This window comes from Catharus ustulatus, chromosome 2, assembly GCF_009819885.2.
Source record: "Catharus ustulatus isolate bCatUst1 chromosome 2, bCatUst1.pri.v2, whole genome shotgun sequence".
Taxonomy (NCBI): domain Eukaryota; kingdom Metazoa; phylum Chordata; class Aves; order Passeriformes; family Turdidae; genus Catharus; species Catharus ustulatus.
Window position 1 is genome coordinate 30,635,743 of NC_046222.1, and position 24,915 is coordinate 30,660,657.

The following is a 24,915-nucleotide window of genomic DNA, read 5'->3' on the forward strand; positions in this document are numbered from 1 at the left end:
TGAAATCATCACTGAGTCCCTGTCTTATGAAAATCTCCGCAATCTGCGGAAAGATATTGCACGACGGGGCCGGGAGGCTTTGACAACTTGGTTACTTCGGGTCTGGGACCTTATGGGTACAGGTGTGCACTTGGATGGTACAGAGGCAAGGAATTTGGGATCCTTGTCCCAGGACTCAGGTGTGGACCAGATATTCGTAAGGGAGCCAGGCCCACTTCCCCTCTGGCAGCAGCTTTTAATGAGTGTAAGAGAGAGGTTTGTCAACAAAGAAAGAATGCAGGAGTACCATAATAGAATGCATTGGAAAACCGTTGAGGAAGGGATTCAACAGCTGAGAGAGGTGGCGGTACTGGAGGTACTCTTTGGGAGGGATGGACAGCATGACAATGACCCTGACAAGGTCAGGTGCACAGGTCACATGCTGTGGAATCTGGCAAACCGAGGGCCATCTCAATACACCACCTTCATTGCAATGATTAATGCTGATGAGCACCGAGAAACAGTGAGCTCTGTTGCTAACAAGCTTAGGGATTTTCACAGTATGATGAATGGCGTAGTGCAGGCCCAGGTTTCTTCCATGGTCCAGGAGATGAGGGGGATGAGGGAGGAGATGAAGGAGGTGAGGGGGATGAGATGTGACATAAGTGAGATGAGGGAGGAGATCAGGAAGATCTGGCCCATGCTCAAGTCTGATGGAGAACGGAGATTGACTGCGGACTATCATGCGTTGAACAAAGTGACTCCACCACTGAGCGCTGCCGTGCCGGACATGCTGGAGCTCCAGTACGAGTTGGAGTCCAAGGCAGCAAGGTGGTATACCACCATTGACATTGCCAACGCATTTTTCTCCATTCCTTTAGCAGCAGAGTGCAGGCCTCAGTTTGCCTTTACATGGAAGGGCGTGCAGTACACGTGGAATCGTCTGCCCCAGGGGTGGAAACACAGCCCCACCATCTGTCATGGATTGATCCAGGCTGCACTGGAAAAGGGTGAGGCTCCAGAACACCTGCAATACATAGATGACATCATTGTGTGGGGGAACACGGCAGTGGAGGTATTTGAGAAAGGAGAAAAGATCATCCAGATTCTGCTGAGAGCTGGCTTTGCCATTAAAAAGAGCAAAGTCAAAGGACCTGCCCGAGAGATCCAGTTCCTGGGAGTAAAGTGGCAAGATGGACAGCGCCAGATCCCCACTGAGGTCATCAATAAGATCACCGCAATGTCTCCACCAACCAGCAAGAAGGAAACACAAGCTTTCCTAGGTGCCATAGGCTTTTGGAGAATGCACATTCCTGAGTACAGCCAGATTGTGAGCCCTCTCTACCTGGTCACCCGTAAGAAGAACGATTTCCACTGGGGTGCTGAGCAGCAGCAAGCCTTTGCCCAGATCAAGCAGGAGATCGCTCATGCAGTGGCCCTTGGCCCAGTCAGGACGGGACCAGAGGTAAAGAATGTGCTTTATTCTGCAGCCAGGAACCATGGCTTGTCCTGGATCCTTTGGCAGAAGGTGCCTGGGAAGACTCGAGGCCGACCTCTGGGATTCTGGAGCCGGAGCTACAGAGGGTCTGAAGCCAACTACACTCCCACAGAGAAGGAGATCTTGGCTGCCTATGAAGGAGTCCAAGCTGCCTGAGAGGTGATTGGGACGGAAGCACAACTCGTCCTGGCACCCTGACTACCAGTGCTGGGGTGGATGTTCAAAGGAGAGGTTCCCTCCACCCACCACGCCACCGACGCCACATGGAGCAAGTGGATTGCCCGCACTGGAAACCCAAATTGCCCTGAGATTTTGGAGATAATTACAAACTGGCCAGAAGGTGAAAATTTTGGTCTCGCCGATGACGAGGAGCAAGAACAAGTGAGCCGCGCTGAAGAAACCCCACCGTATAACCAACTGCCAGCAGATGAAACATGCTACACTCTTTTCACCGACGGCTCCTGCCGCATCGTGGGGATGAACTGGAAGTGGAAAGCAGCTGTATGGAGCCCCACTCGACAGGTTGCACAAGCTACCGAAGGAGAAGGTGGATCAAGTAAATTTGCTGAACTCAAAGCTGTTCAGCTTGCCCTGGACATTGCTAAGAGAGAGAGAAGTGGCCAAAGCTCTACCTTTATACTGACTCGTGGATGGTAGCCAATGCTCTGTGGGGTTGGCTGGAAAGGTGGAAAAAGGCAAACTGGCAACGTAGGGGAAAACCAATCTGGGCTGCCGACGAGTGGAAAGACATTGCCACCCAGGTAGAGAAACTACCTGTGAAAGTTCGTCACGTGGATGCCCATGTCCCCAAGAGTCAGGCTAATGAGGAGCACCGACACAACAAGCAGGTTGATCAGGCCTCAAAGACAGAGGTGTCAAAAATAGACTTGGATTGGCAACACAAGGGAGAATTGTTCCTGGCTCGATGGGCCCATGACGCCTCAGGTCATCAGGGCAGAGATGCCATGTATAAGTGGGCACGAGACCAAGGGGTGGATCTAACCATGGACAGTATCTCTCAAGTTATCCATGACTGTGAGACGTGTGCTGCCATTAAACAGGCCAAGCGGGTGAAGCCCCTCTGGTATGCTGGGCGTTGGTCCAAATATAAGTACGGGGAGGCCTGGCAGATTGACTACATCACACTGCCTCAGACCCGCCAAGGCAAGCGCTAGGTGCTGACCATGGTGGAAACCACCACCGGATGGTTGGAGACCTACCCTGTGCCTCACGCCACTGCTCAGAACACCATCCTGGGCCTTGAGAAACAGGTCCTTTGGAGGCATGGCACCCCTGAGAGAATTGAGTCAGACAACGGGACTCATTTCAAGAACAGCCTAATAAACAGCTGGGCTAGGGAACACGGCATTGAGTGGGTGTACCACATCCCCTACCATGCACCTGCAGCTGGGAAGGTTGAACGGTGTAATGGCCTGCTTAAAACCACCTTGAAGGCACTGGGTGGGGGGACTTTCAAGAACTGGGAAAGTAATCTACCAAAGGCCACATGGTTAGTGAATACCCGAGGTTCCACTAACCGAGCAGGCCCTGCCCAATCTGAGCTCTTGGAAACACCAGATGGGGATAAGGTTCCAGTGGTACACATGAGAGGTATGCTAGGGAAAACTGTTTGGGTGAACTCTGCCTCCAGCAAAGACAATCCTGTCCGTGGGGTGGTTTTGGCTCAAGGACCCGGTTGTACCTGGTGGGTGAGGCAAAAGGATGGAGAAACCCGATGCATATTCCAAGGAGACCTTGTTCTAGGGTGAACTATCTATGATACTGTGTCTGTAACTGCATGTATGTATGTAATTTAAAGGTTCTAATTTAATGTAGTATGTTAGCATGGAAAAAATTTGGGGTGGATAATGTTGTGGGCTGGCGAGGTTTAGAAATTTTTCCCATTATTATGTTAAGCTAGCCAAGATGGCTCTCCTATTAGCCGTTAAGAGCTGAAGACAAAGGAATGGCTGAACCAGCCCGATGGCTCCATTAGGGAAAGGTGGAGTCCTGCTTTTGTTTTTCGGCAAGTAGGAGAACTCTCGCAGCTCGCCGGCTGAACTCGAGGAGAGAGGTTCCTTTCTCCGTGGTTGGGATCAGGCTTCTTGGATTTGGACTGCTAAAGCTTTCCTGCTTCCTCTGAACAACTGGGAACTGGGACGCCCACGGTGAGCAGAGTTCTTTCCTCACCCTTTCTTCCACCTGGGGCCGTGCCGCCACCTCACCCCCATGCTCCTGCAGCAGCAGCGACTGAGAGGCTGCCCTGCCCTGCTCCATTGGACTGTGCGGAGGAGGAGAGCCATCGGTGACTGAAAAAAAAGGGGATGGGACTGAGTTCCGTTCTGTTCTGTCACTGTTTTTTTTTTTTTTTTTCTTTCATATAGCTGATGCTGTTTTTGTTTGTCTTATAAATATATCAGTAAAGAACTGTTATTCCCAACTTATACAATTTTGCCTGAGAGTTCCTGAATTTCCTTTTCCTGGTAATACTGTCCCTTTAAACCGGGACAATGCTCAGTACGGAAAGTGAGGGGAGCTGATCAGTGACTGCCTATCACTGCTCAGACACTGACTGGACACCATGTCAGTGGGTGGGGAGTGACAGGATTGTGCATCACATGGATGTACTTGAGTTTTATTTCTCTCTCTCCTCCTTTTTATTTACTGCTATTATGGCGCTGTTTGTATCTCAACATGTTCATTTTAGACTTTTCCCCCTCCCACCAAGGGAAGGGGGTCTTGAGTGAGTGCCTGTAACACCTAGTGGCTTACTGGGCTTAAACCACAACATCCTGAGCACCAGACAGCATCTCTGTGTCCCCATAGCTGTGGAATGAGCTGCAGCTTCCCTGACCAGTCCTCTGCTTCCCCCTCCAGTAAGGAATTTCCAGCTTCTGTTCTTGATGGATTATGGAGTTTCTGAAATCGCAGGGCGTCTGCACTCTGTTTTCAACAAGATAAAGAGGAATAAGCAAGTCTAGGCAGTCCTCATGTCTTGCAGCAAGCAGCAGGGAATGTAGTGGATGGGCCAGACAAGATGCTCAGAAACACCAACAAGCCCTGCAGAAAACTCCACTCGGACTTCTTCCTCCCGGTACTTGTCCTGGTCACCAGGGACATTCCATGGCCAACCTGGGCAGTCTCCTGCTCTGGGCAGGCACATTCTCAAACATCAGAGTGTTCAGGTCACAGGGTAGTGGTGTAACTTGGGGTCCCTGGTGCACAGCAGTGTGCCCATTCCCTGGTAACCAGTGGGGCCAAGGACCTGTGGGGCATGTTTTTGCAGCTGGTGGAGAGAGAAAGCGCTGTGTGAACTGTTCCACATCCTGCTTCCCACAGCATGAATTGATGTAACAGATTGAAAGGAAGGAGAGATGGATGAGGAAGGAAATAGGAAGGAGGAAATGGGAAATGACTAGGTGTAAGAAGACAGAGAGGAAAAGCCAGGGGGTCAGACAGAAAGACATGAAAGAAGGAAAGTGAGAAGCAGTGTGTGAATGGCGGAGAAGTTAGGTGAGAGACTGATGACAAGAAACAATGAGAGTCACAAAGGCGATTCACATATGGCAAGGAACATAAAAGCAGTTTATACACCATGCAGTAGATAGATAGGTGGATAGATGGACAGACAGAGAGTCATACCGTGTTATTCCTGAAGAGCTGAAGAGGTAAGTGAAGGAAAAGGGGCTTTATTAAACAGAGGACTTGGTGTCTGCTGGTGGCAGATCCCTGTTGGCCAGGAAAGGTTTGTGCTATGCTGCACCAGCCTTTGAGTCACTGTGGATCTTGCTCAGCACAGAAATATGTGCCTGTGTCATTGAGTAGGGCATGCTCTATCTTCACAGATAAATGGTTGTTCTTAGTCCCATTACTCTGGAAGCGATTTTGGAATTCCTTCTCAATATCGGCTTTGCGGCCTTCCACTGAATATACAACCAACTGCATATTGGCATCCCTCTCCATGGGTAACTTGTACCAGCACATGGTCCTGAACGCATTCCCCGATCCAGAACATTCCAGAGTCACAGAGTCTCCCACCCGGACAACTGTATCTGGTGATTGCTGAAGGGCCCAGCCTGGAAAGACAGGAGATGGAATGTGAGGAGTGAAATGCGTTGAAGAAATGCACATCCTTGAATTATGTAATGGGATGGAATGGCACCAGGATATCAGAAAGCTTGGGGACAGTGCCCTGCTTCTCTGATAAAGACACATATGATCAAAAAGCCCCAAACAAAACATTTTCAAATGCTACAGAAAATCTGTTTTGAGAAGGAATGAAGTTTAATACTCTCAAGTGAAGTATTAAAGTGGGACAGGAAAAAACCAAATTTGCAGCTTTGCAGAGCTTTCTGCTATAATAGGTGGTGGAAAAGCTCACCTGGTTCATTGCCCATCCTCCCTCTGGAAGCCTTGGGGAAGGGCACTGCCAGCACTTGACAGCACAGCTGAGGAGGCAGCAGCAGCTCCAGTGCAGCTGCTCAACAGGAAGGGAAGGCCACTTACCCACAGGGAGCAGGGTGGCCACAAGGAACCGGTGGAAATCCATAGAGCAAGGCCCCCTCCTTGCAGCAAGCTGCCCCTGAACACAGCACAGACAAAGAAATGTGTAAAGAGGAGAGATGGAGAGGAAGAGCTACGTCTCTCTGTGGGTGGGCAGGGGAGTGAGAGGGAGTCTGAAATGTCACAAGGCAGTTGGCTGTCCCAGAATGGTGGGGAATGACACCTGCAGGCAGTCATGAGGTGCTTGTACTCTGCTCCTCTGCCTTCCTGCTGTGGGTGAGCATGGGTGAGCATGAGTAGGCGGCGGTTCAGTAGGTGACAGAGTTCAGTGCTGTCATCCAGCAGGATGGGGCTGTGAGGCAGCCTGCGTGCGTGCACAGGAATGCACAAAATGGCTGAAAATTATGGGAAGAGAAGGAGATCTCAGGAGTGCATATTCGTGTTTGTGTCCCAGTGCTTGTCTCCTCTCTAGCCACCCTCAAACTCAGAGATTCCCAACTGTGCAAGCTGCAATGTGGAATCTGTGCTTATCCCAGTCAGGTCTGACATGTTGTCCAGGTATGGGAAAAGCTGCTGACCTGCCAACCTGGGCTCTCTTGGAGCATGACAGAGAATAGTTCTGTACCTGTTCTTCTCTAACTCCAAAGGGGGATCTCAGGGAGAGAACAGGATGGTTTTGGCTCTGCACCGCGACTGCCTCTTGAGGCATTGCAGGTCAGAGAGATTTCTGAGGAGAAGGGTGTACCCCCAGAAGATGTGCTGCTACAGACTGACCTTCTCCATATCACAAAAGAACAGATACTCTCCTTGCCTCTTTATTGCAGCACTCTGCAAAACAGCACCAGGACACAAATGGACAAAACTGAGGACAATCATATCTTCTTTTCTGCACGCAGCCTTGTTCACCAGCCCAAGGCAAAGGGAAATCCCTGTAGGCAGGAAGAGACACTTGTGGTTTCTGTGCACTGAGTCTGGGTCCAGAGGTCAGACACAGACTCTGCACATAAGACAGCAGCAATGCCTCCAGCTCCCAAATCCTCTGATGCAGGTCTAAGTGTCTCCCAATGAATTAATTTCCCCAGCTGCCTAGAAAAGGTTCAGCAAAGACCCTAGATTACTCTAAAAAAGTGGGAGAAAAAAGCAAAGGGAGTGGACTATATTTTTGAAACCCCAAATCTGTCCAACACCACCAGCACTTCAGCTGAGAAGAGGCTGTGCCTGATGTGTCCTTGGAAAGGGTCTCCAGTTCCCTGGGCTGTGCAGAGGACAGGGCAGTGCATAGGGAGCCTTGCAGAAGACATGGTATTTGAGGAGTTAGTGATGTTGAACAGGCATGGCTGCTATGGGGGGCCCTGTGTTTAGGTCCTGAGAAGCTTGTACATTAGCATGGGCATCTGCAGGGTGGGAATCACCTGGAGTTCCCTTTGCAGGCCTGTGCTCAGGTATGTTTCATGCAGGACAGAATCACAGAATGGGTCAGCTACGAAGGGACCTCAGCGGGTCACTGCTACAATCTCCCTGCTCATGAAGAGTCATCCCAGAGCACATGGCACAGGATTGTATCCAGGTGGTTCTGGAAGATCTCCAGAGAGAGACACTCCACCACTTCTTTGGGCAATCTGCTCCAGTGCACAGTCACCAACAAGTTTGCAAAGGTTTTACCTCAGATTCAGGTGGAACTTCCTGTGCACCATTTTCTGCCCATTGCTTCTTGTCCTAGTGCTAGGCATCACAGTGAAGGAGAATTTGGATCCAACTCTTGGAATGCTCCCTTCAGGTACTTGTAGATATTGATGAGGTGGCCACTTAGTTGTTTCTTCTCAAGGCCAAACAGGCCCAGCTCCCTCAGCCTTTGTTGACAAACAATGTGCTCCACTCTGTTAATAATCTTTCTTCTGCTCTCCTGGACATTCTCCAGGAGATCCATGTCTCTTTTGTACCAAGGAGACCAGAACTGGACACTGCACTCCAGATGTGCTACCCCCGGGCTGAGTGGAGTGTCCGGATCACGTCCCCTGCCCTGCTGGTAGTGCTCTTGCTAATGCACCCCAGGACACCACTGCCTTCTTGGCCACTAGGACACACTTCTGGCTCATGGGGAGCTTCTTGTCCACCAGGTCCTTCTCTGAAGAGCTGCTTCCCAGTGGGTCAGTCCCCAGCCCGTGTTGCTACATGGGGTTAGTCCTCCCCAGGTGTGCAACTGAGCATTTGCCTTTGCTGAATTCCAGAAGGTTGCCCTCTGCCCATCTCTCCAGCCTGTTGAGGTCCCTGTGAAGAGCTGCACAGCCCTCTTTATTATCAGCAATTCTTCCCAACTTGGTGTTATCAGTGAACTTGATGAGGAGAGGCTCTACCCCTTCATCGGAGGCACTGATGAACAGAACACTGCAATCTCTTCAAAATCTCTATTAGTCACTCAGCTTGCTAACATAACCTGTAAGTTGTATAATATGTTGGCTGAAGAGGAATTGTGTGTGCATCAAGGGGTAGAAGGCAGGTGGATGCTGCCCCAGAGACCACTCTACATGGAGGAATTAGTGATCCACATAACTCTTTACCTGAGCAAGCAAAGACTTGTGCTGTGCTGTACATATTCCATAGCCACAGAACAACCACAGCCAAGTCCTTGTAACAGAGGAGAGTGTGGGCACCTCCCACATGGTACTGGCTACTTCAGAACCTGCCTGGCCTTGCCATTATCTACAGATGCACCAAGAACCTCAAACACAAGCACTTGTTATGTTTGACAGTGAGAGTTATGAGCAGGGTGTACTGGCGTTAAGTAAGAGGAAGTCAGTGGAGGGCCGAATGAAGACAAAAAGAATGTGGGGAAGCGGAGACAGAGGGGAGAAGAAGGGTTGACAGGAGTAAGTGTACTGTTGCTTTAGTTCCTCACACGGGTCACCATTTGTTGCTTTGTGTGCTGAGCCCTCCGAGAGAGACTAGGCACGTGTGATTCTTTCAACCAAAAAGCCCTTTATTGTTCTAAAAAGTTATTTTTATAACCTCCTAAATGTATCTCTCTAAGCTCCTGTGATTGGTCTAAAGTCTGGCTGTCCAGCCTCCTTTGACCAATAGCCTCTGCAGCCCAGGCAGGAGCTGTAGGCCCAAATCCTTGTCTGGTTCCGATTCTGCCCTATCCCTGGTCCCTGCAGGGCTGTCTGTCCAACCAGACTGCTTTGCCCATTTTTGGTCAATTCAGATGCCCAGTACAAGCCAGCTTGTACTGCCATAATTTCCAATTTCTTTTTTGCTAATTTGAAAAAATTTGAAAATTCAAATAGGCAGCTTGTTCTTCGTTATCTTACCTACAAGGATCCTTTTGCATGTATGATGACACTGACAGCATAAATTCAATTTTAACTAAATTTGTTTTTCTTGGTTGTTGATGTATTCCATATGCCTGAGGCTGCAGTACTTATTTTCAGAAATTATTTGGTCTTTTTAACAACAAGACTATAACTTAAAACATTCTGCCTTAGAACTGTACAAAATTTTAATTTAGCAAAACAATTTGTAAACAGGAAAATATTTTGTAAAAAAACAACTCTGTTATTTCAATGTCCTTTAACTTTGCAGTAGGAGACCAACTTGGTTTCGTGATAGGTGATCTGGGATCTGCTCTTGTGCTCTTTGTAGATTTTATACATCTCAGCTTTTCTTGCTCTGTGAAACCAAGGGTCCTGTCTAAGTTCTGGTGCCTCTTTTGATGTTATTTTCACAAGCAAGTGTGGAAGATATATCCTCCTTTTGATCACTGACATGTACTAAGTCACTGAAGTTTACAGTGTCAGTTATCAGCAATTTTTGAGATATGTACTATCTCTGTTATTCATATTACAGGTTCAATTACAGTAATTTCACGATTACAAGCCGCACTTGATTATAAGCCGCACTTCCGGGGTGTCGGCAACATTTTGTTCTTTGTCCATATATAAGCCGCACCGGATTATTAGCCACACTTTCGTTCGCAGCGAGGATCCACGTGCAACTTTCACAAAGTTGCGAATTAGCAACAGAATTGCGGGATTACGGGGTTTACTGGCTCGGCTCGGGGCTGGGCGGGCTCAGCCCGCTCGGGGCTGCCAATGGGGCCGGGTGGCCCAGCTCGGCGCTGCTGCTTGGCAGGGCCGCTCGGGGCCGGCTGGGCGGCGCTGCCACCACTGCCGAGCTCGCTTGCCCCCACCCGACGCCTGCACTGCTGCTGCCACCTCTGCCGGCCTGCCTCTGCCAGGCTTCCCCACTTCTGCTGCCTCGCCTCTACCGGCCTGGCCCGCCTCTGCCAGGCTTCCCTGCTTCTGCCACCCTGCCTCTGCCAGCTCGGCCTGCCTCTTCCGGGCTTCCCCACCTCTGCCAGCCCGCTTTTGCTGGCCCACCTCTGCAACCCTGCCTCTGCCGGCCCAGCCCGCCTCTGCCGGGGCCAGCCGGCCTGGGGCTGCTGCGGGGTCTCACTTCTGGGTTGGCAACTTTCAGAACATTGTCCATATATAAGTCACTCCGGATTACAAGTTGCACTGCTGGGTTCAGACCAAAATTTTAGTCAAAATGTACAGCTTATAATAGTGAAATTACTGTACTTAGTAATTATAACATTACAATTCAACATTAAACATGAACTATTCAGTTCAAAATGATTAACATTTTATAAGCAACATACCATTTAACTTAAAACCATTTCTAATAAGAACATACATCTGTCTTTTATTTCTTTCTCTCTTTTGTTTTATTTAACCAATAAACCATTTAACTTAAGACTATTTTATTTAAGAACACAAATGTTTCCAATTCTCCTTTCTCCCCCTTTGTTTTTTGAAATTAGAACAGAAAAAACATACATTTTTGAATTACCTTAATTCGGTGAAAATAGTTGTTGATTTTTTACAATCAAATTTTAGTGTTTAATATTGTTCAAGAATTTTCCTTTAAATGATAACTTAGGAGAATCTTCTCTGGATAAGATTCTTCGTGTTTATCTCAAAGGAAAAGGTTTTAGCTTTTGCAATGCTAAATCAACTAGTCCAAGTTACTTGTTCAATTTTAACTCAGAAATATCTGAATTTTATAATTTTTCTCCCTTTGTCAGTCAAATTCCAATCTGGCCACAATTGAAATAGACTGATAAGGTTTCGGTGGCAAACATTATTTTTGCTTAGCTAATATTCCAACCTGGTCAGGGCTGAAATATTAGACAAGGCAAAATATCTTTTCTATTATATTTTAAAACCAAACCTTTACTAAATTTTGAAAAGTGGTAAGAGGTAAGTATTTTAGAAAACCATGCAATTTTAATTTGACAATTAAATATCTTTTACTAAACTAATACACATAGAATTATGAAGTTTTTCCCCGTAGCTGAGGTGTAGACATCCAGGCTTATTGATCTCCTTGTCCTTACAGTGAACTAGTCACGAAGTCCTGAGCTAGGGGTGGAGGAAACACTTCTGCATTCGTATACTCCTTCATTGCTCTCAGCTTCCAGCTTCCTTGATCCTTAAGAAGTTGACCATTAATATGATATTTGGATCTGCATAACTTAGTCTCATGTCCATATTTTCCACATCAGTCACAGGGTAAATTAACATTACCCTGTCCTTGAACTTTCTTCTGTAAGGTTGATTTATAGGGACAGTTTGCCTTCACATGTCCTTGCTGTCCACAATTGAAGCACTGCACCCTTGGCCTTATTGCAGCTGCAAGAGAGTTATCTAAAAAATCCATGTTATATGATGCTGTTCCAACTTTAGCACATGCATTTATCATTTCTTCTAAAGATGGATTTTCCTTAGGCAATGTATTTATAATTTTTCTACAGTCCTCATTTGCATTATCTCTTGCTAATTGCAACAATACATGATTCCTAGCATCATCATTATCTATCTTTTTTTCTATGGCATCTTGCAATCTCTCTATGAACTGCATGTACAATTCATTAGGGTCTTGTTTTATGTTAGTATATCTCTGGGTTGGCACAGACATATTAGTGACCTTATTTAGAGCTCTCATCCTTATTTCTTTTGCTTGTCTTAATATTGCTGAATTTAAACATGCCTGGAGTTGTGGATCATCCATGGGGTACACTCCCATTAACTGTGGAACTCCTATCCCATAGCATGGGTCTTTTTGTGAGAGTCTTGAGTTTTTGGCTCCTTGTTCATCTGCATATGTTCTCCAGGCTGATTCAAACATCATATACTGCACTGGGGTACAAATCAATTTTGCAATCTTTTTTATATCATAGGGTGTCAGTTCATTTGCAGTCACAAATCTAAGCATGTTTCGTACAGCAGGGGATCCTAACCCATGTTTAGCAGCTAGCTGGCGTAGTTCTGCTCATACTTGCCAATTAAGTGGTACATATTTATCTGGGGCAGCTCCATTTCCTCTCATTACTGGGAATGCCATTATTGTTTCCCCCTTATTCTGCCATTCCTCTTTTACTGGTGAAGACGTAGGTATGGTTATTAATTCAGCCCCCTCCAAATCCCCAGATTCTAAAGCCTTTTGCTTTACCTTCATCCAGAAGACAGCTGGGTCAAAGGAAGCAGTGATCTCTGAATTGAACATCGATGGAGTTGTAACTGTTGCTAACCTTGCAGTCGCAGGATGGTAGCTTACATCCTTTTCCTGAATGTCCTTAGTGTTGTTCTGTGCTGCGGTTACAGGAGTATCGGAGCTGATATTTGAAGCAGTACTTGAGTTCGGAGCCGCGATGCTCAGACTTCCTGGTTCTCCTCCTGTCGCTGCTAGTGTGATGTCATCATGGCGCGTCCTCCCTTGGCAGTTGGCAGGGGTTTCCATGGTGATTTGGGGCAGAGCCATGCTTTCCTTCTCTGCTGACAACACGCCCTCCAGAGGCTGGGCTGGGGTCGAGACCCCTCCCCCCGGAAGCAGTACTTGGGGAGAAGCCGCAACCCTCCCGGGCTGGCCCAGGGGTGACACCACACCCCTCCAGGCTGGCCTGCTTTCCTCTTCCCCATTGGCTGCCACGAGGTCAGCGCCATGTTGGGGCTTTTCTTTGTTCCCCCTTTTTCCCTGTTTTTCCCTTTGGGATGCTGCGGGGCGCACCGCTCCCTCTATTTTTCCAGCTGCTATGGTTTTACTGGTTTCTGGAGTCACTTTTAGAACTGCAGACAGGTCTACAGCTACTGGCATCTTTTCTATGCTTCTACTATACCCTATTGTTTCGCACTCACAAGGTATTTTTTTCTCAGTGCCATTAGTATTAGAAGGTCTGCTACATTTCTCCATGCCCCCTTTTTACTCTGTACTTCCAGTTCTATCTGTTTTATCAAATTTATAATTTTTCTCCATGGTTTTAATGCTATTACAGCCTTTGGATTACAGTAATTTCACAATTATAAGCCGCACCTGATTGTAAGCCGCACTTCCGGGTGTTGGCAACGTTTCGTTCTTTGTCCATATATGAGTCGCACCAAATTATAAGCCGCGCTTTCATTTGCAGTGAACTTTCACAAAGTTGCCAATTAGTAACAGAATCGCAGGATCACAGGGTTTACTGGCAGGTGCAGATCCTGGAAACATTATTTCCAAGTGAAAAAAAGATACAGACAATAGCTGCAACAGTGTACCCTGCAAGTTTTCTTTACAAGTGGAAAAAGATACGAACAATAGTGTGGTCATTTTGCAAGCATTTCCAATGGATCCACATTGCCTTTTAACAACCGCTCAGCTGAGTGGCCAGGCGGCCAGCCGGCCGCTCAGCCACGCTGCTGCTGCCACTAAGCGGAGCCGCCCTGCTGCCGCCGCCGTTGCTCAGCTGAGCCATGCCACCGCCAAGCATAGTCGCACCGCCACCACTGCCACCAAGTGGAGCCGCGCTGCCACCACCACCGCTGCTCACTTGCCCTGGCCCGGTGCTGCCCCATGGTGCTGGCGGGAGCCCGTTCCCCCTGCTGTGCAACAGAATAACCAATTTGTAACAATGGCATGATCGCGGGTTTTACTGGCAGGTGTTCAATTCGCAAGCTCGGCTCGACCCGCGGCTCACACTTCCGGGTTGGGAAATTTTCGAACTTTGTTCATATATTGGCCACTCCTGAGTGTAAGCTGCACTTCCAGGTTGGGACCAAAATTTTAGTCAAAATGGTGCGGCTTATAATCGTGAAATTACTGTACTTTATAAAACTTCTTGCATAATTTCTTCCCCCTTTTGATTCCAATAGTCCATATCTAATGCTATCTCTGTTGAAACTTCCTCACCTTTTCCTTCTGTCCATAATATTAAATCATAGAGCAATTTTTCAGAGAACTCCACCTCCCGTTCTTCTAATAGTAAAGTCCTTACCTGTACTACTGGGTTAGGTCATGTAGAAAATGCTCCTCCCATATTTCAGCTGTTCAGCTCCAGTCAAAATTTTCTGGTATTTTCCCGGCTCCAGCCAAAATTTTCTTCAAGCATCTAGACTTGTTTTCTAAAGTCTCTGGACTTCTCTGGCTTTTGCCAGCTTCCTTTGCCTCTTCCGGCTTTTCCCTGGCTCATTTCCCAGCTACCCTCATCTCCGGGGTGATCTGGATTTTGGCCAGTTTTTTCTCCTGCCCCTTAGGGCAGATTCCCTAGCTCAAAGGCTAACCCATCTCTGTCCTGGATGGTTTGGCTTTGTCATAATCACGTCAGTTAGGTCACCAATTGTTGCTTTAGTTCCTCACATGGATCAACATTTGTTTCTTTCTGTGCTGAATCCCCACTCGAGAGATTAGGCACGTGTGATTCTTTCAACCAAAAAGCCCTTTATTGTTCTAAAAAGTTCTTTTTAAAACCTCCTAAATGTATCTCTCTAAGCTCCTGTGACGGGTCTAAAGTCTGGCTGTCCAGCCTCCTTTGACCAATAGCCTCTGCAGCCCAGGCAGGAGCTGTAGGCCCAAATCCTTGTCTGGTTCCGATTCTGCCCTATCCCTGGTCCCTGCAGGGCTGTCTGTCCAACCAGACTGCTTTGCCCATTTTTGGCCAATTCAGATGCCCAGTACAAGCCAGCTTGTAGTGATCACCCTGCCTTGTGCAGCACCCAAGAGGTGGAAAGCAGATCCTGTTTGTGCAGGGAGAAGTTTGTGCTCAGATCTCCCAGCAGTCTCACCACTGTGCTCACCCTCAGCACAGTAGTATGTGCCAGAGTCATTGAGAAAGGCACGTTCCATTGAGAGGGTGATACTGTCTCCTTTTATCTTGCTGCTCTTGAAATGGCTCTCAAAACCCTTCTCCACTGCTGCGTTGCCACCTTCAATTGCAGAAGCCAGTAGGGTCAGACTGGAATTCTTCTCTGCAGGCAGCACGAACCAGTACATAGCTGTGCTGGAGGATTTCTTCTTGGAACATTCCACATTCACGGACTGGCCTTCTTTATCACCATGTCTGGAGACTGTTCCAGGGCTAACACTGGAAAGGAAAAGAAGGAGCAGTGAGGATAAGGAATAAATTGGAAAAACTGTGAAGTAGGCACTGTGGGTTGTCAGGGAGAGGGTGACAAGAAATAGGGCAGCCAAGGGAGCAGTTCAAGGCATGGGACAGGTCTTCAGATCAGCAAGTGAATTTCCAATCTCTCTTCAACAGGCAAGATGCAATCCTGGGCAGTTTGTGTCCAAAACCAGGAACCATCTACAGGCTGCACAAAGAATGGCAAATAGACGGCCATTGCAGAAGATTCAGCGATTCCTGCCCACCACGTTCACTGCTTATTCTCAACTCAGGAAGCACTGCAGAATGAAACAGTGCCAGAAACTGGCTACACAGCTGGGAGAGCAGCCAGGAGATTGATGGAGGTGCTCAGGGCTGAGTGGAGTTCACTTACCCAGAGGGGCCAGCACAGCCACAAAGAAACAGCAGGGAACCATGGAGAAAAGCCCCTACCCTCTCAGCAACCTGCCTCTTGTAGCTGCCCAAAGCTATGTGAAGAGGGAGCAGTGAGAGAGGGTGAGACATCTTGGGGTGGGGCCGGCAAGAAATGTGAGAAGGCATTGGCTGGCTGGGAGCCCTGGGGAATGACACAACTCCGGCAGGAAAGCAGGAACCCTGCAGAGATGCAGCAGGTGGAAGGGGACATCAGGGTGTGGGTGGGTGAGGCGGGAAGGATGGGGTTGTATGGACAGAACTGTGCTGAGGTTGCATAGGAGGCTGAGCGTGTGCAAGGCAGAGGAATGCTGGCTGCTCCCCTTCTGCTTCTGAAGTCCTTGGGCGATGGAGGAATGAGGGATAAAGGCCACCAAGAGTGGCCTGAATTTACCCATGCACTTTCCCTGTCTCCCCCAGACATGGCTGATTCAGCTCCTGCCTGGCCAACCCACGTCCCACCCAGCTGTGTGACGGCTCTTTTCTCTGTGCAGCACTGTGAGCACAGCAAATTACATCAGTGAGAGGGAGGCAGGACCCTAAAGGATACCACAGCTGCCCAAGCTCTCAGACGTGTCAGGGCTTTCATGCATGTTGCTGTAGGAGAGGAAGGTAAATACCTGTGAAGAGCTGATGGACAGCCAATGGCCTGGCATGGGAAGAGAGAAGGGATCGAGTGGTGTCCCCAGGGACAGCCATGAGGGTGACAAGGTGCTGAGGATGGGGTTCAGGGTGACCTCTCCTTGGTGACAGGAAATAGGCTAAGTACCTCCAGAGATGGCTTCTCCCTGGGACCTAGCTGGGGAGCCCAGGGTGGCTGAGGCTAGTGCTGCCTGTGGCACAAGGGCTTCTGGAGGTTTGGCTTCAGGAACACACTTCATTTGGCAAATTCAGGGAGTGCTCAGGGACAGAGAGTATCTATGCCATTGCCCGTCTGCCCTGAGAATTGACCTCCTGCATAAGTTTAGATTTGCTAATTTCAATATACAGTAAATTCACAAATACAAGCCGCACTGAGTATAAGCCACATCTCTGGGTGTTGGCAAATATTTCGGTTTTTGTCCATAAATAAGCCGCACCCGAGTATAAGCCGCTCTGTTGTTCGCAGTGAGGACCCGCGTGCAACAAAATTGCCCAATAGTAACAGAATGGTGGCAGGGCGGGCTTTAGTGACTCGGCTCGGGCTGTGCAGGCTCGGCCCACTCGGGGCTGCCGATGGGGCCAGGTGGCCCAGCCCGACACTGCCGCTTGGCGGGGCCGCTGGGGGCCAGCTGCCGCTGCCGCTGGGCTCGGTCACCACGGCCCAGCGCTGCCCTGTGGTGGCAGGCAGGGACGGAGCCCCCCTCGCTCCCGCGGCGGCAGGCGGGGACGGAGCCCCCCGCCGCCTCCCCGAGCCGCGGCAATGGCGGCACGGGCCCCCCCCCGTCTCTCACCCGGGCTGTGGCAGAGGAGGGAAGGAGAGAGCTCTCCCGCCTCTCTCCCCGTCCCCCGTGCTGCCTGCAGGGTGCCAGGCTCCACCCACGGTGCAACAGAGTAACAATTTGTAACAATCGCAAAATGCCGACTTTGCAACTGCTCGGCTCAGCACTCTGGCTGGCACTTCCGACATTGTAAATGTCAGAAAATTATTCACATATTAGCCGCTCCTGAGTATTAGCCGCATTTCCGGTTTAGGAGCAAAATCTTAGTCAAATTGGTGCGGCTTGTATTCGTGAAATTACTGTACTCATTTTCTGCTGTGATCTAGGATTAGGAGCAAATTACGAACATAAAGAAATAAAAATCAGAATCAAACTTTCAGACCACCCCTGCCCCCCTCTCCCACACTTTCTTCTCCTTTTTCACAACAACACACAGAAATGCTTCAGTCAGTTACCATCTTAAATAGTCTTTTCCAGTTCACTCTGGGAGAGGATTCTTCTCTTGATTGGCTATAGGGATTTTTTCCACAGGAAGAAAAAGTTTTTTTCGTGGTTTTGCTCTCCACGAACTCCTCCGATGTTCACAGTTTTTCCCAAAATCTATGCCTCATAAGCCATGTTAAACTCATGGTGTATTTACTTTTAAGAATGAACTGTTTAAAAGCAAAAGTTCTCTTCATCTCTCTTTCTCTCTGTTCATACTTCATCTCCAGGAACAGAGATCCCCTTTATCCATTAGGGCAAAGGAGCTTCAACACACGTACTTTTACTCAATGATCTGTTAAGTTGAAAACTCCAAAACCCGATGTCTTTTTTTGCACAGTTTATAGGAACTTTTAGTGTAGTGCAGGTACAGTAATTTCACAACCATATGGTGCACTGGACTATAGGGCGCACCCCTCGGGAGTCGGCAACTTTCGCAACTTTGTAGATCATATAAGGCGCTCCGGACTATAAGGCGCACTATATTTTTGCAGCGAGGAGTCGCGCGGTGCGCAACAAAGTAACGAATTACTGGCAGGTGCTCAATTTGCAAACATTTTTCAAAGATCGGTGTAGCCTTTAAACGCAGCCCCAGGGACCCTCCCCGTGCAGCAGGCCCTGGCACTCCCGCCTGCCCCCGGCACCAGCTGGCATGGCTCACAGCTCCCGGTTCCCACCGCGCGGCCGCACCGCGTCCTGGCTTCCCTTTGGCCGGTGGCGGCGGCACTTCTCAGCGCTTTCCCACAGCGCTTTTTCGCTGCTTTTTCGCGGCTTTCCCGAGGTGCTTTTTTGCCATTTTTCGCCGCTTTCCCACGGTTCTTTTTCACTGCTTTTCAGTGCTTTCCCACGACACTTTTCTGCGGCGATTTTTCGCTGCTTTTCCATGGCGCCTTTTCACCGCTTTTTCGCCGCTTTTCCGCGGCGCTTTTCCACAGCGCTTTTTTGCCACTTTTTCACCACTTTCCTGGGGCGCTTTTTCACTGCTTTTCGGTGCTTTCCTGGGGCACTTTTTCATCGCATCGCGGCACTTTCCCGGGGTGCTTTTTCGCTGCTTTTTGGCGGTTTCCCACGGTGCTTCTTGGCGCTTCCCTGCAGCTGCGCCGCTTCCCCCCGCTTCTCCCCGGCCGGCGGTTGCGCCAGTTCCCGGTTTCCCCTGCCCGGCGACCGTGGCTCCCACGGATCTCGATTTCCCCCTCACGGCCGCAGCCCCGCAGGTCCCGGCTCAACTCGCAACTTGCACTTCCGGGTTCGCAAATTTCCGAACTTTGTACATCAGATAAGGCGCACCAGACTATAAGGTGCACTTCCGGGTTCGGGGGGATATTTTAGTCAAAAGGGTGCGCCTTATAGTCGTGAAATTACTGTAATCCCTATAGTGTACAAAAGGATTTTCAGCCCAAATTGATGGCGTCTGGTCATTCTCCTTCCATCTGGAACCTGACTCCTGCTTCACTGACTTTGGTGTATCCGCTCTGTTCTTTTTCCTCTCACTCAAGGGAGGATTGAAGGTTTGTAAGTCTTATCTGAGCATTGGAATGGTTAAAATCTCACATGGAGGATGCAGCAGTTGGGCCAGGCCATGCTGGAGCTGTGCCAGGATCTCAGGACACTCAGACCACCCTGGGGGCTGGGCAAGGACTGCCAGGTCCATCCAGAAAAGCGGTGATAAGTTTCTGGCTCCATGGCTGTCCTCTGGCACCCACTGCATTCAGTTCTAACCACAGGCTGGGGGTCCTCACTCCATCTTGCCCAGCAAGCAAAGGTGTGGAGCGGTCTTTCCCAGAAGGGGACCCAACTGCCATTACCCCAGTTCATGTGGGCTGCGGGACAGGCCCGGCCACCCACGGCTACTCTGAGCCGGAGACAGAGCAGGGTTCTGCCAAGCCATGGCCATGCCGGGGGATCTTTAGCAATAGACCTCTCCTCTCCCTGGCTACCAGGACCCCTTGTTGAAGATGGGGCCAGGTAGTTTCCAGAGCCTGCCCCTGCCAGGCCCAGGCCACGTGGACGGGGCCCGGGCCGGTGTTACCTTGCGAGAGGCCGGAAATGAAAGAGAGCTTTCCCAACCTTTGCTTACTTTCAAATGTGAATTCACAGAGGAGGACTAAATTCTAAAATTGGTATCCCAGACTGTAAAGAACTGACCTGGCCTCCCATTGGTCCCATCAACTCAAAGAGGAAGTTCATAAGGAGTAAAACACTGTCATTGATCTTTTCCTAAATGCCAATTACTGCAAAACCAACAAACCTCTATAAGGAGATTTGTTTTCATGGCTGGACTATGCTTGTCTCCAGTGGGGTATGGAGGCTGCCGCTGGGATTCAGCCAGTGAGAGCACTGGGTCCAGAAAGCAGTTGTACAACGCAATTTCATTCACTCCTGCTCTGCCACTGACAACTCTCTGCTACTCTGCTCACAGGCTGAGGAAATGCAGGCCACCGCAGCCTCTCCACTGCACCCTCAGATGTTTCTGCTCACAAGAACATCCCCGTGTGCTCACTTGCATGGGATAAAATCTGCTTGGGATAGCTGGGGAACCCGAAGAGAACAGGGCTAATATCTGGGACAGTGGCAAGGGGAGAAAGGAACAAAGGGAAGGACTGACAGGTCGTTCTACAGAGGGTTCCGGGCAGCACATTGCCCTGATCCTTTTCCTTCCTGTGCCTTGAGCTCTGCCTGCCATTAGGGAAGGAGAAACAAGTGGAAATGGGCCAGGAACCCTGGTGGAACTTCAGCCTCGTAACACTGAGAAGGAGAACGCTTGAGGGTTTCACTCAACATAGTCTTTCTCGAAGGAGAAATTTCAGTGTGAGTCCTGAGGAAAACTGTACGCAGGTGCTAAGCAGGAGGCAGGATTATGAAGAGGTGGAGACTGTGGCACAAAGTTGTGATCTAAATTCATAATGAGAATAATGTTGGTAACAGAATTTTAGTTGTAGTTAAGCACTGCTTACCAGAAAGCCTGGACTTTACTGTGTCTCATGCTCTGCCAGAGAGTAGGAGCACAAGCAGCTGAAAGGGACTTTTCCCCAACAGTTGAATCAAACTGGCCAAATGGATATTTCTGAACACTGAACTATATGCTCAGTATGGAAAGTGAGGGGAGCTGGCCAGTGACTGCCTATCACTGCTCGGACACTGGCTGGACACCATGTCAGTGGGTGGGGAGTGACAGGATTGTGCATCACATGGATGTACTTGAGTTTTATTTCTCTCTCTCCTCCTTTTTATTTACTCCTATTATGGCTCTGTTTGTATCTCAACATGTTCATTTTACACTTTTCCCCCTCCCACCAAGGGAAGGGGGTCTTGAGTGAGTGCCTGTAACACCTAGTGGCTTACTGGGCTTAAACCACAACATCCTGAGCACCAGACAGCATCTCTGTGTCCCCATAGCTGTGGAATGAGCTGCAGCTTCCCTGACCAGTCCTCTGCTTCCCACTCCAGTAAGGAATTTCCAGCTTCTGTTCTTGATGGATTATGGAGTTTCTGAAATCGCAGGGCGTCTGCACTCTGTTTTCAACAAGATAAAGAGGAATAAGCAAGACTAGGCAGTCCTCATGTCTTGCAGCAAGCAGCAGGGAATGTAGTGGATGGGCCAGACAAGATGCTCAGAAACACCAACAAGCCCTGCAGAAAACTCCACTCGGACTTCTTCCTCCCGGTACTTGTCCTGGTCACCAGGGACATTCCATGGCCAACCTGGGCAGTCTCCTGCTCTGGGCAGGCACATTCTCAAACATCAGAGTGTTCAGGTCACAGGGTAGTGGTGTAACTTGGGGTCCCTGGTGCACAGCAGTGTGCCCATTCCCTGGTGACCAGTGGGGCCAAGGACCTGTGGGGCATGTCTTTGCAGCTGGTGGAGAGAGAAAGCGCTATGTGAACTGTTCCACATCCTGCTTCCCACAGCATGAATTGATGTAACAGATTGAAAGGAAGGAGAGATGGATGAGGAAGGAAATAGGAAGGAGGAAATGGGAAATGACTAGGTGTAAGAAGACAGAGAGGAAAAGCCAGGGGGTCAGACAGAAAGACATGAAAGAAGGAAAGTGAGAAGCAGTGTGTGAATGGCAGAGAAGTTAGGTGAGAGACTGATGACAAGAAACAATGAGAGTCACAAAGGCGATTCACATATGGCAAGGAACATAAAAGCAGTTTATACACCATGCAGTAGATAGATAGGTGGACAGATGGACAGACAGAGAGTCATACTGTGTTTTTCCTGAAGAGCTGAAGAGGTAAGTGAAGGAAAAGGGGCTTTAGTAAACACAGGACTTGGTGTCTGCTGGTGGCAGATCCCTGTTGGCCAGGAAAGGTTTGTGCTATGCTGCACCAGCCTTTGAGTCACTGTGGATCTTGCTCAGCACAGAAATATGTGCCTGTGTCATTGAGTAGGGCATGCTCTATCTTCACAGATAAATGGTTGTTCTTAGTCCCATTACTCTGGAAGTGATTTTGGAATTCCTTCTCAATATCTGCTTTGCGGCCTTCCACTGAATATACAACCAACTGCATATTGGCATCCCTCTCCATGGGTAACTTGTACCAGTACATGTATATAAAATTTTTTCCTGATGCAGAACATTCCAGAGTCACAGAGTCTCCCACCCGGACAACTGTATCTGGTGATTGCTGAAGGGCCCAGCCTGGAAAGACAGGAGATGGAATGTGAGGAGTGAAATGCATTGAAGAGGAAAAAAATACACATCCAAATACACATCCTTGAATTATGTCATGGGATGGAATGGCACCAGGATATCAGAAAGCTTGGGGACAGTGCCCTGCTTCTCTGATAAAGACACATATGATCAAAAAGCCCCAAACAAAACATTTTCAAATGTTACAGAAAATCTGTTTTGAGAAGGAATGAAGTTTTAATACTCTCAAGTGAAGTATTAAAATGGGACAGAAAAAAACAAATTTGCAGCTTTGCAGATCTGTCTGCTATAATAGGTGGTGGAAAAGCTCACCTGGTTCATTGCCCATCCTCCCTCTGGAAGCCTTGGGGAAGGGCACTGCCAGCATAGCTGAGGAGGCAGCAGCAGCTCCAGTGCAGCTGCTCAACAGGAAGGGAAGGCCACTTACCCACAGGGAACAGGGTGGCCACAAGGAACCGGTGGAAATCCATAGAGCAAGGCCCCCTCCTTGCAGCAAGCTGCCCCTGAGCACAGCACAGACAAAGAAATGTGTAAAGAGGAGAGGTGGAGAGGAAGAGCTACGTCTCTCTGTGGGTGGGCAGGGGAGTGAGAGGGAGTCTGAAATGTCACAAGGCAGTTGGCTGTCCCAGAACGGTGGGGAATGACACCTGCAGGCAGTCATGAGGTGCTTGTACTCTGCTCCTCTGCCTTCCTGCTGTGGGTGAGCATGGGTGAGCATGAGTAGGCGGCGGTTCAGTAGGTGACAGAGTTCAGTGCTGTCATCCAGCAGGATGGGGCTGTGAGGCAGCCTGCGTGCGTGCACAGGAATGCACAAAATGGCTGAAAATTATGGGAAGAGAAAGAGATCTCAGGAATGCATATTCGTGTTTGTGTCCCAGTGCTTGTCTCCTCTCTAGCCACCCTCAAACTCAGAGATTCCCAACTGTGCAAGCTGCAATGTGGAATCTGTGCTTATCCCAGTCAGGTCTGACATGTTGTCCAGGTATGGGAAAAGCTGCTGACCTGCCAACCTGGGCTCTCTTGGAGCATGACAGAGAATAGTTCTGTACCTGTTCTTCTCTAACTCCAAAGGGGGATCTCAGGGAGAGAACAGGATGGTTTTGGCTCTACACCGCGACTGCCTCTTGAGGCATTGCAGGTCAGAGACATTTCTGAGGAGAAGGGTGTACCCCCAGAAGATGTGCTGCTACAGACTGACCTTCTCCATATCACAAAAGAACGGATACTCGCCTTGCCTCTTTATTGCAGCACTCTGCAAAACAGCACCAGGACACAAATGGACAAAACTGAGGACAATCATATCTTCTTCTCTGCACACAGCCTTGTTCACCTACCCAAGGCAAAGGGAAATCACTGTAGGCAGGAAGAGACACTTGTGGTTTCTGTGCACTGAGTCTGGGTCCAGAGGTCAGACACAGACTGCACAGAAGACAGCAGCAATGCCTCCAGCTCCCAAATCCTCTGATGCAGGTCTAAATGTCTCCCAATGAATTAATTTCTCCAGCTGCCTAGAAAAGTTTCAGCAAAGACCCTAGATTCCTCTAAAAAAGTGGGAGAAAAAAGCAAAGGTAGTGGACTATATTTTTGAAACCCCAAATCTGTCCAACACCACCAGCATTTCAGCTGAGAAGATGCTGTGCCTGATGTGTCCTTGGAAAAAATCTCCAGTTCCCTGGGCTGTGCAGAGGACAGGGCAGTGCATAGGGAGCCTTGCAGAAGACATGGTATTTGAGGAGTTAGTGATGTTGAACAGGCATGGCTGCTATGGGGGGCCCTGTGTTTAGGTCCTGAGAAGCTTGTACATTAGCATGGGCATCTGCAGGGTGGGAATCACCTGGAGTTCCCTTTGCAGGCCTGTGCTCAGGTATGTTTCATGCAGGACAGAATCACAGAATGGGTCAGCTACGAAGGGACCTCAGCGGGTCACTGCTACAATCTCCCTGCTCATGAAGAGTCATCCCAGAGCACATGGCACAGGATTGTATCCAGGTGGTTCTGGAAGATCTCCAGAGAGAGACACTCCACCACTTCTTTGGGCAATCTGCTCCAGTGCACAGTCACCAACAAGTTTGCAAAGGTTTTACCTCAGATTCAGGTGGAACTTCCTGTGCACCATTTTCTGCCCATTGCTTCTTGTCCTAGTGCTAGGCATCACAGTGAAGGAGAATTTGGATCCAACTCTTGGAATGCTCCCTTCAGGTACTTGTAGATATTGATGAGGTGGCCACTTAGTTGTTTCTTCTCGAGGCCAAACAGGCCCAGCTCCCTCAGCCTTTGTTGACAAACAATGTGCTCCACTCTGTTAATCATCTTTCTTCTCCTCTCCTGGACATTCTCCAGGAGATCCATGTCTCTTTTGTACCAAGGAGACCAGAACTGGACACTGCACTCCAGATATGCTACCCCCAGGCTGAGTGGAGTGTCCGGATCATGTCCCCTGCCCTGCTGCATTGCTCTTGCTAATGCACCCCAGGACACCACTGCCTTCTTGGCCACTAGGACACACTTCTGGCTCATGGGGAGCTTCTTGTC

At 49.1% G+C, this 24,915-nt stretch overlaps 1 protein-coding gene across 8 annotated transcripts in view; it reads right to left on the reverse strand.

Annotated features, from left to right (window-relative positions):
• LOC117010747 (trypsin I-P1-like) overlaps positions 1–24,915 on the reverse strand; it is a 46,721-nt gene that overhangs the window by 15,187 nt on the left and 6,619 nt on the right. Inside the window, exons 1-4 of one of the 8 annotated variants that reach the window (XM_033085740.1) lie at positions 17,698–18,143; positions 14,987–15,371; positions 5,984–6,059; positions 5,151–5,553 (exon numbers count right to left, since the gene is read on the reverse strand). In XM_033085740.1, coding sequence (XP_032941631.1) covers positions 5,252–5,553; positions 5,984–6,059; positions 14,987–15,280 — 672 coding nt within the window. In that variant the 5' untranslated portion in view covers positions 15,281–15,371; positions 17,698–18,143 and the 3' untranslated portion in view covers positions 5,151–5,251. Of the gene's footprint in view, positions 1–5,150; positions 5,554–5,858; positions 6,060–10,067; positions 11,671–12,490; positions 13,486–14,986; positions 15,372–17,697; positions 18,144–24,915 lie in introns of those variants that run through there. The other 7 variants (XM_033085669.1, XM_033085678.1, XM_033085695.1 and 4 more) reach the window with 7 other exon arrangements.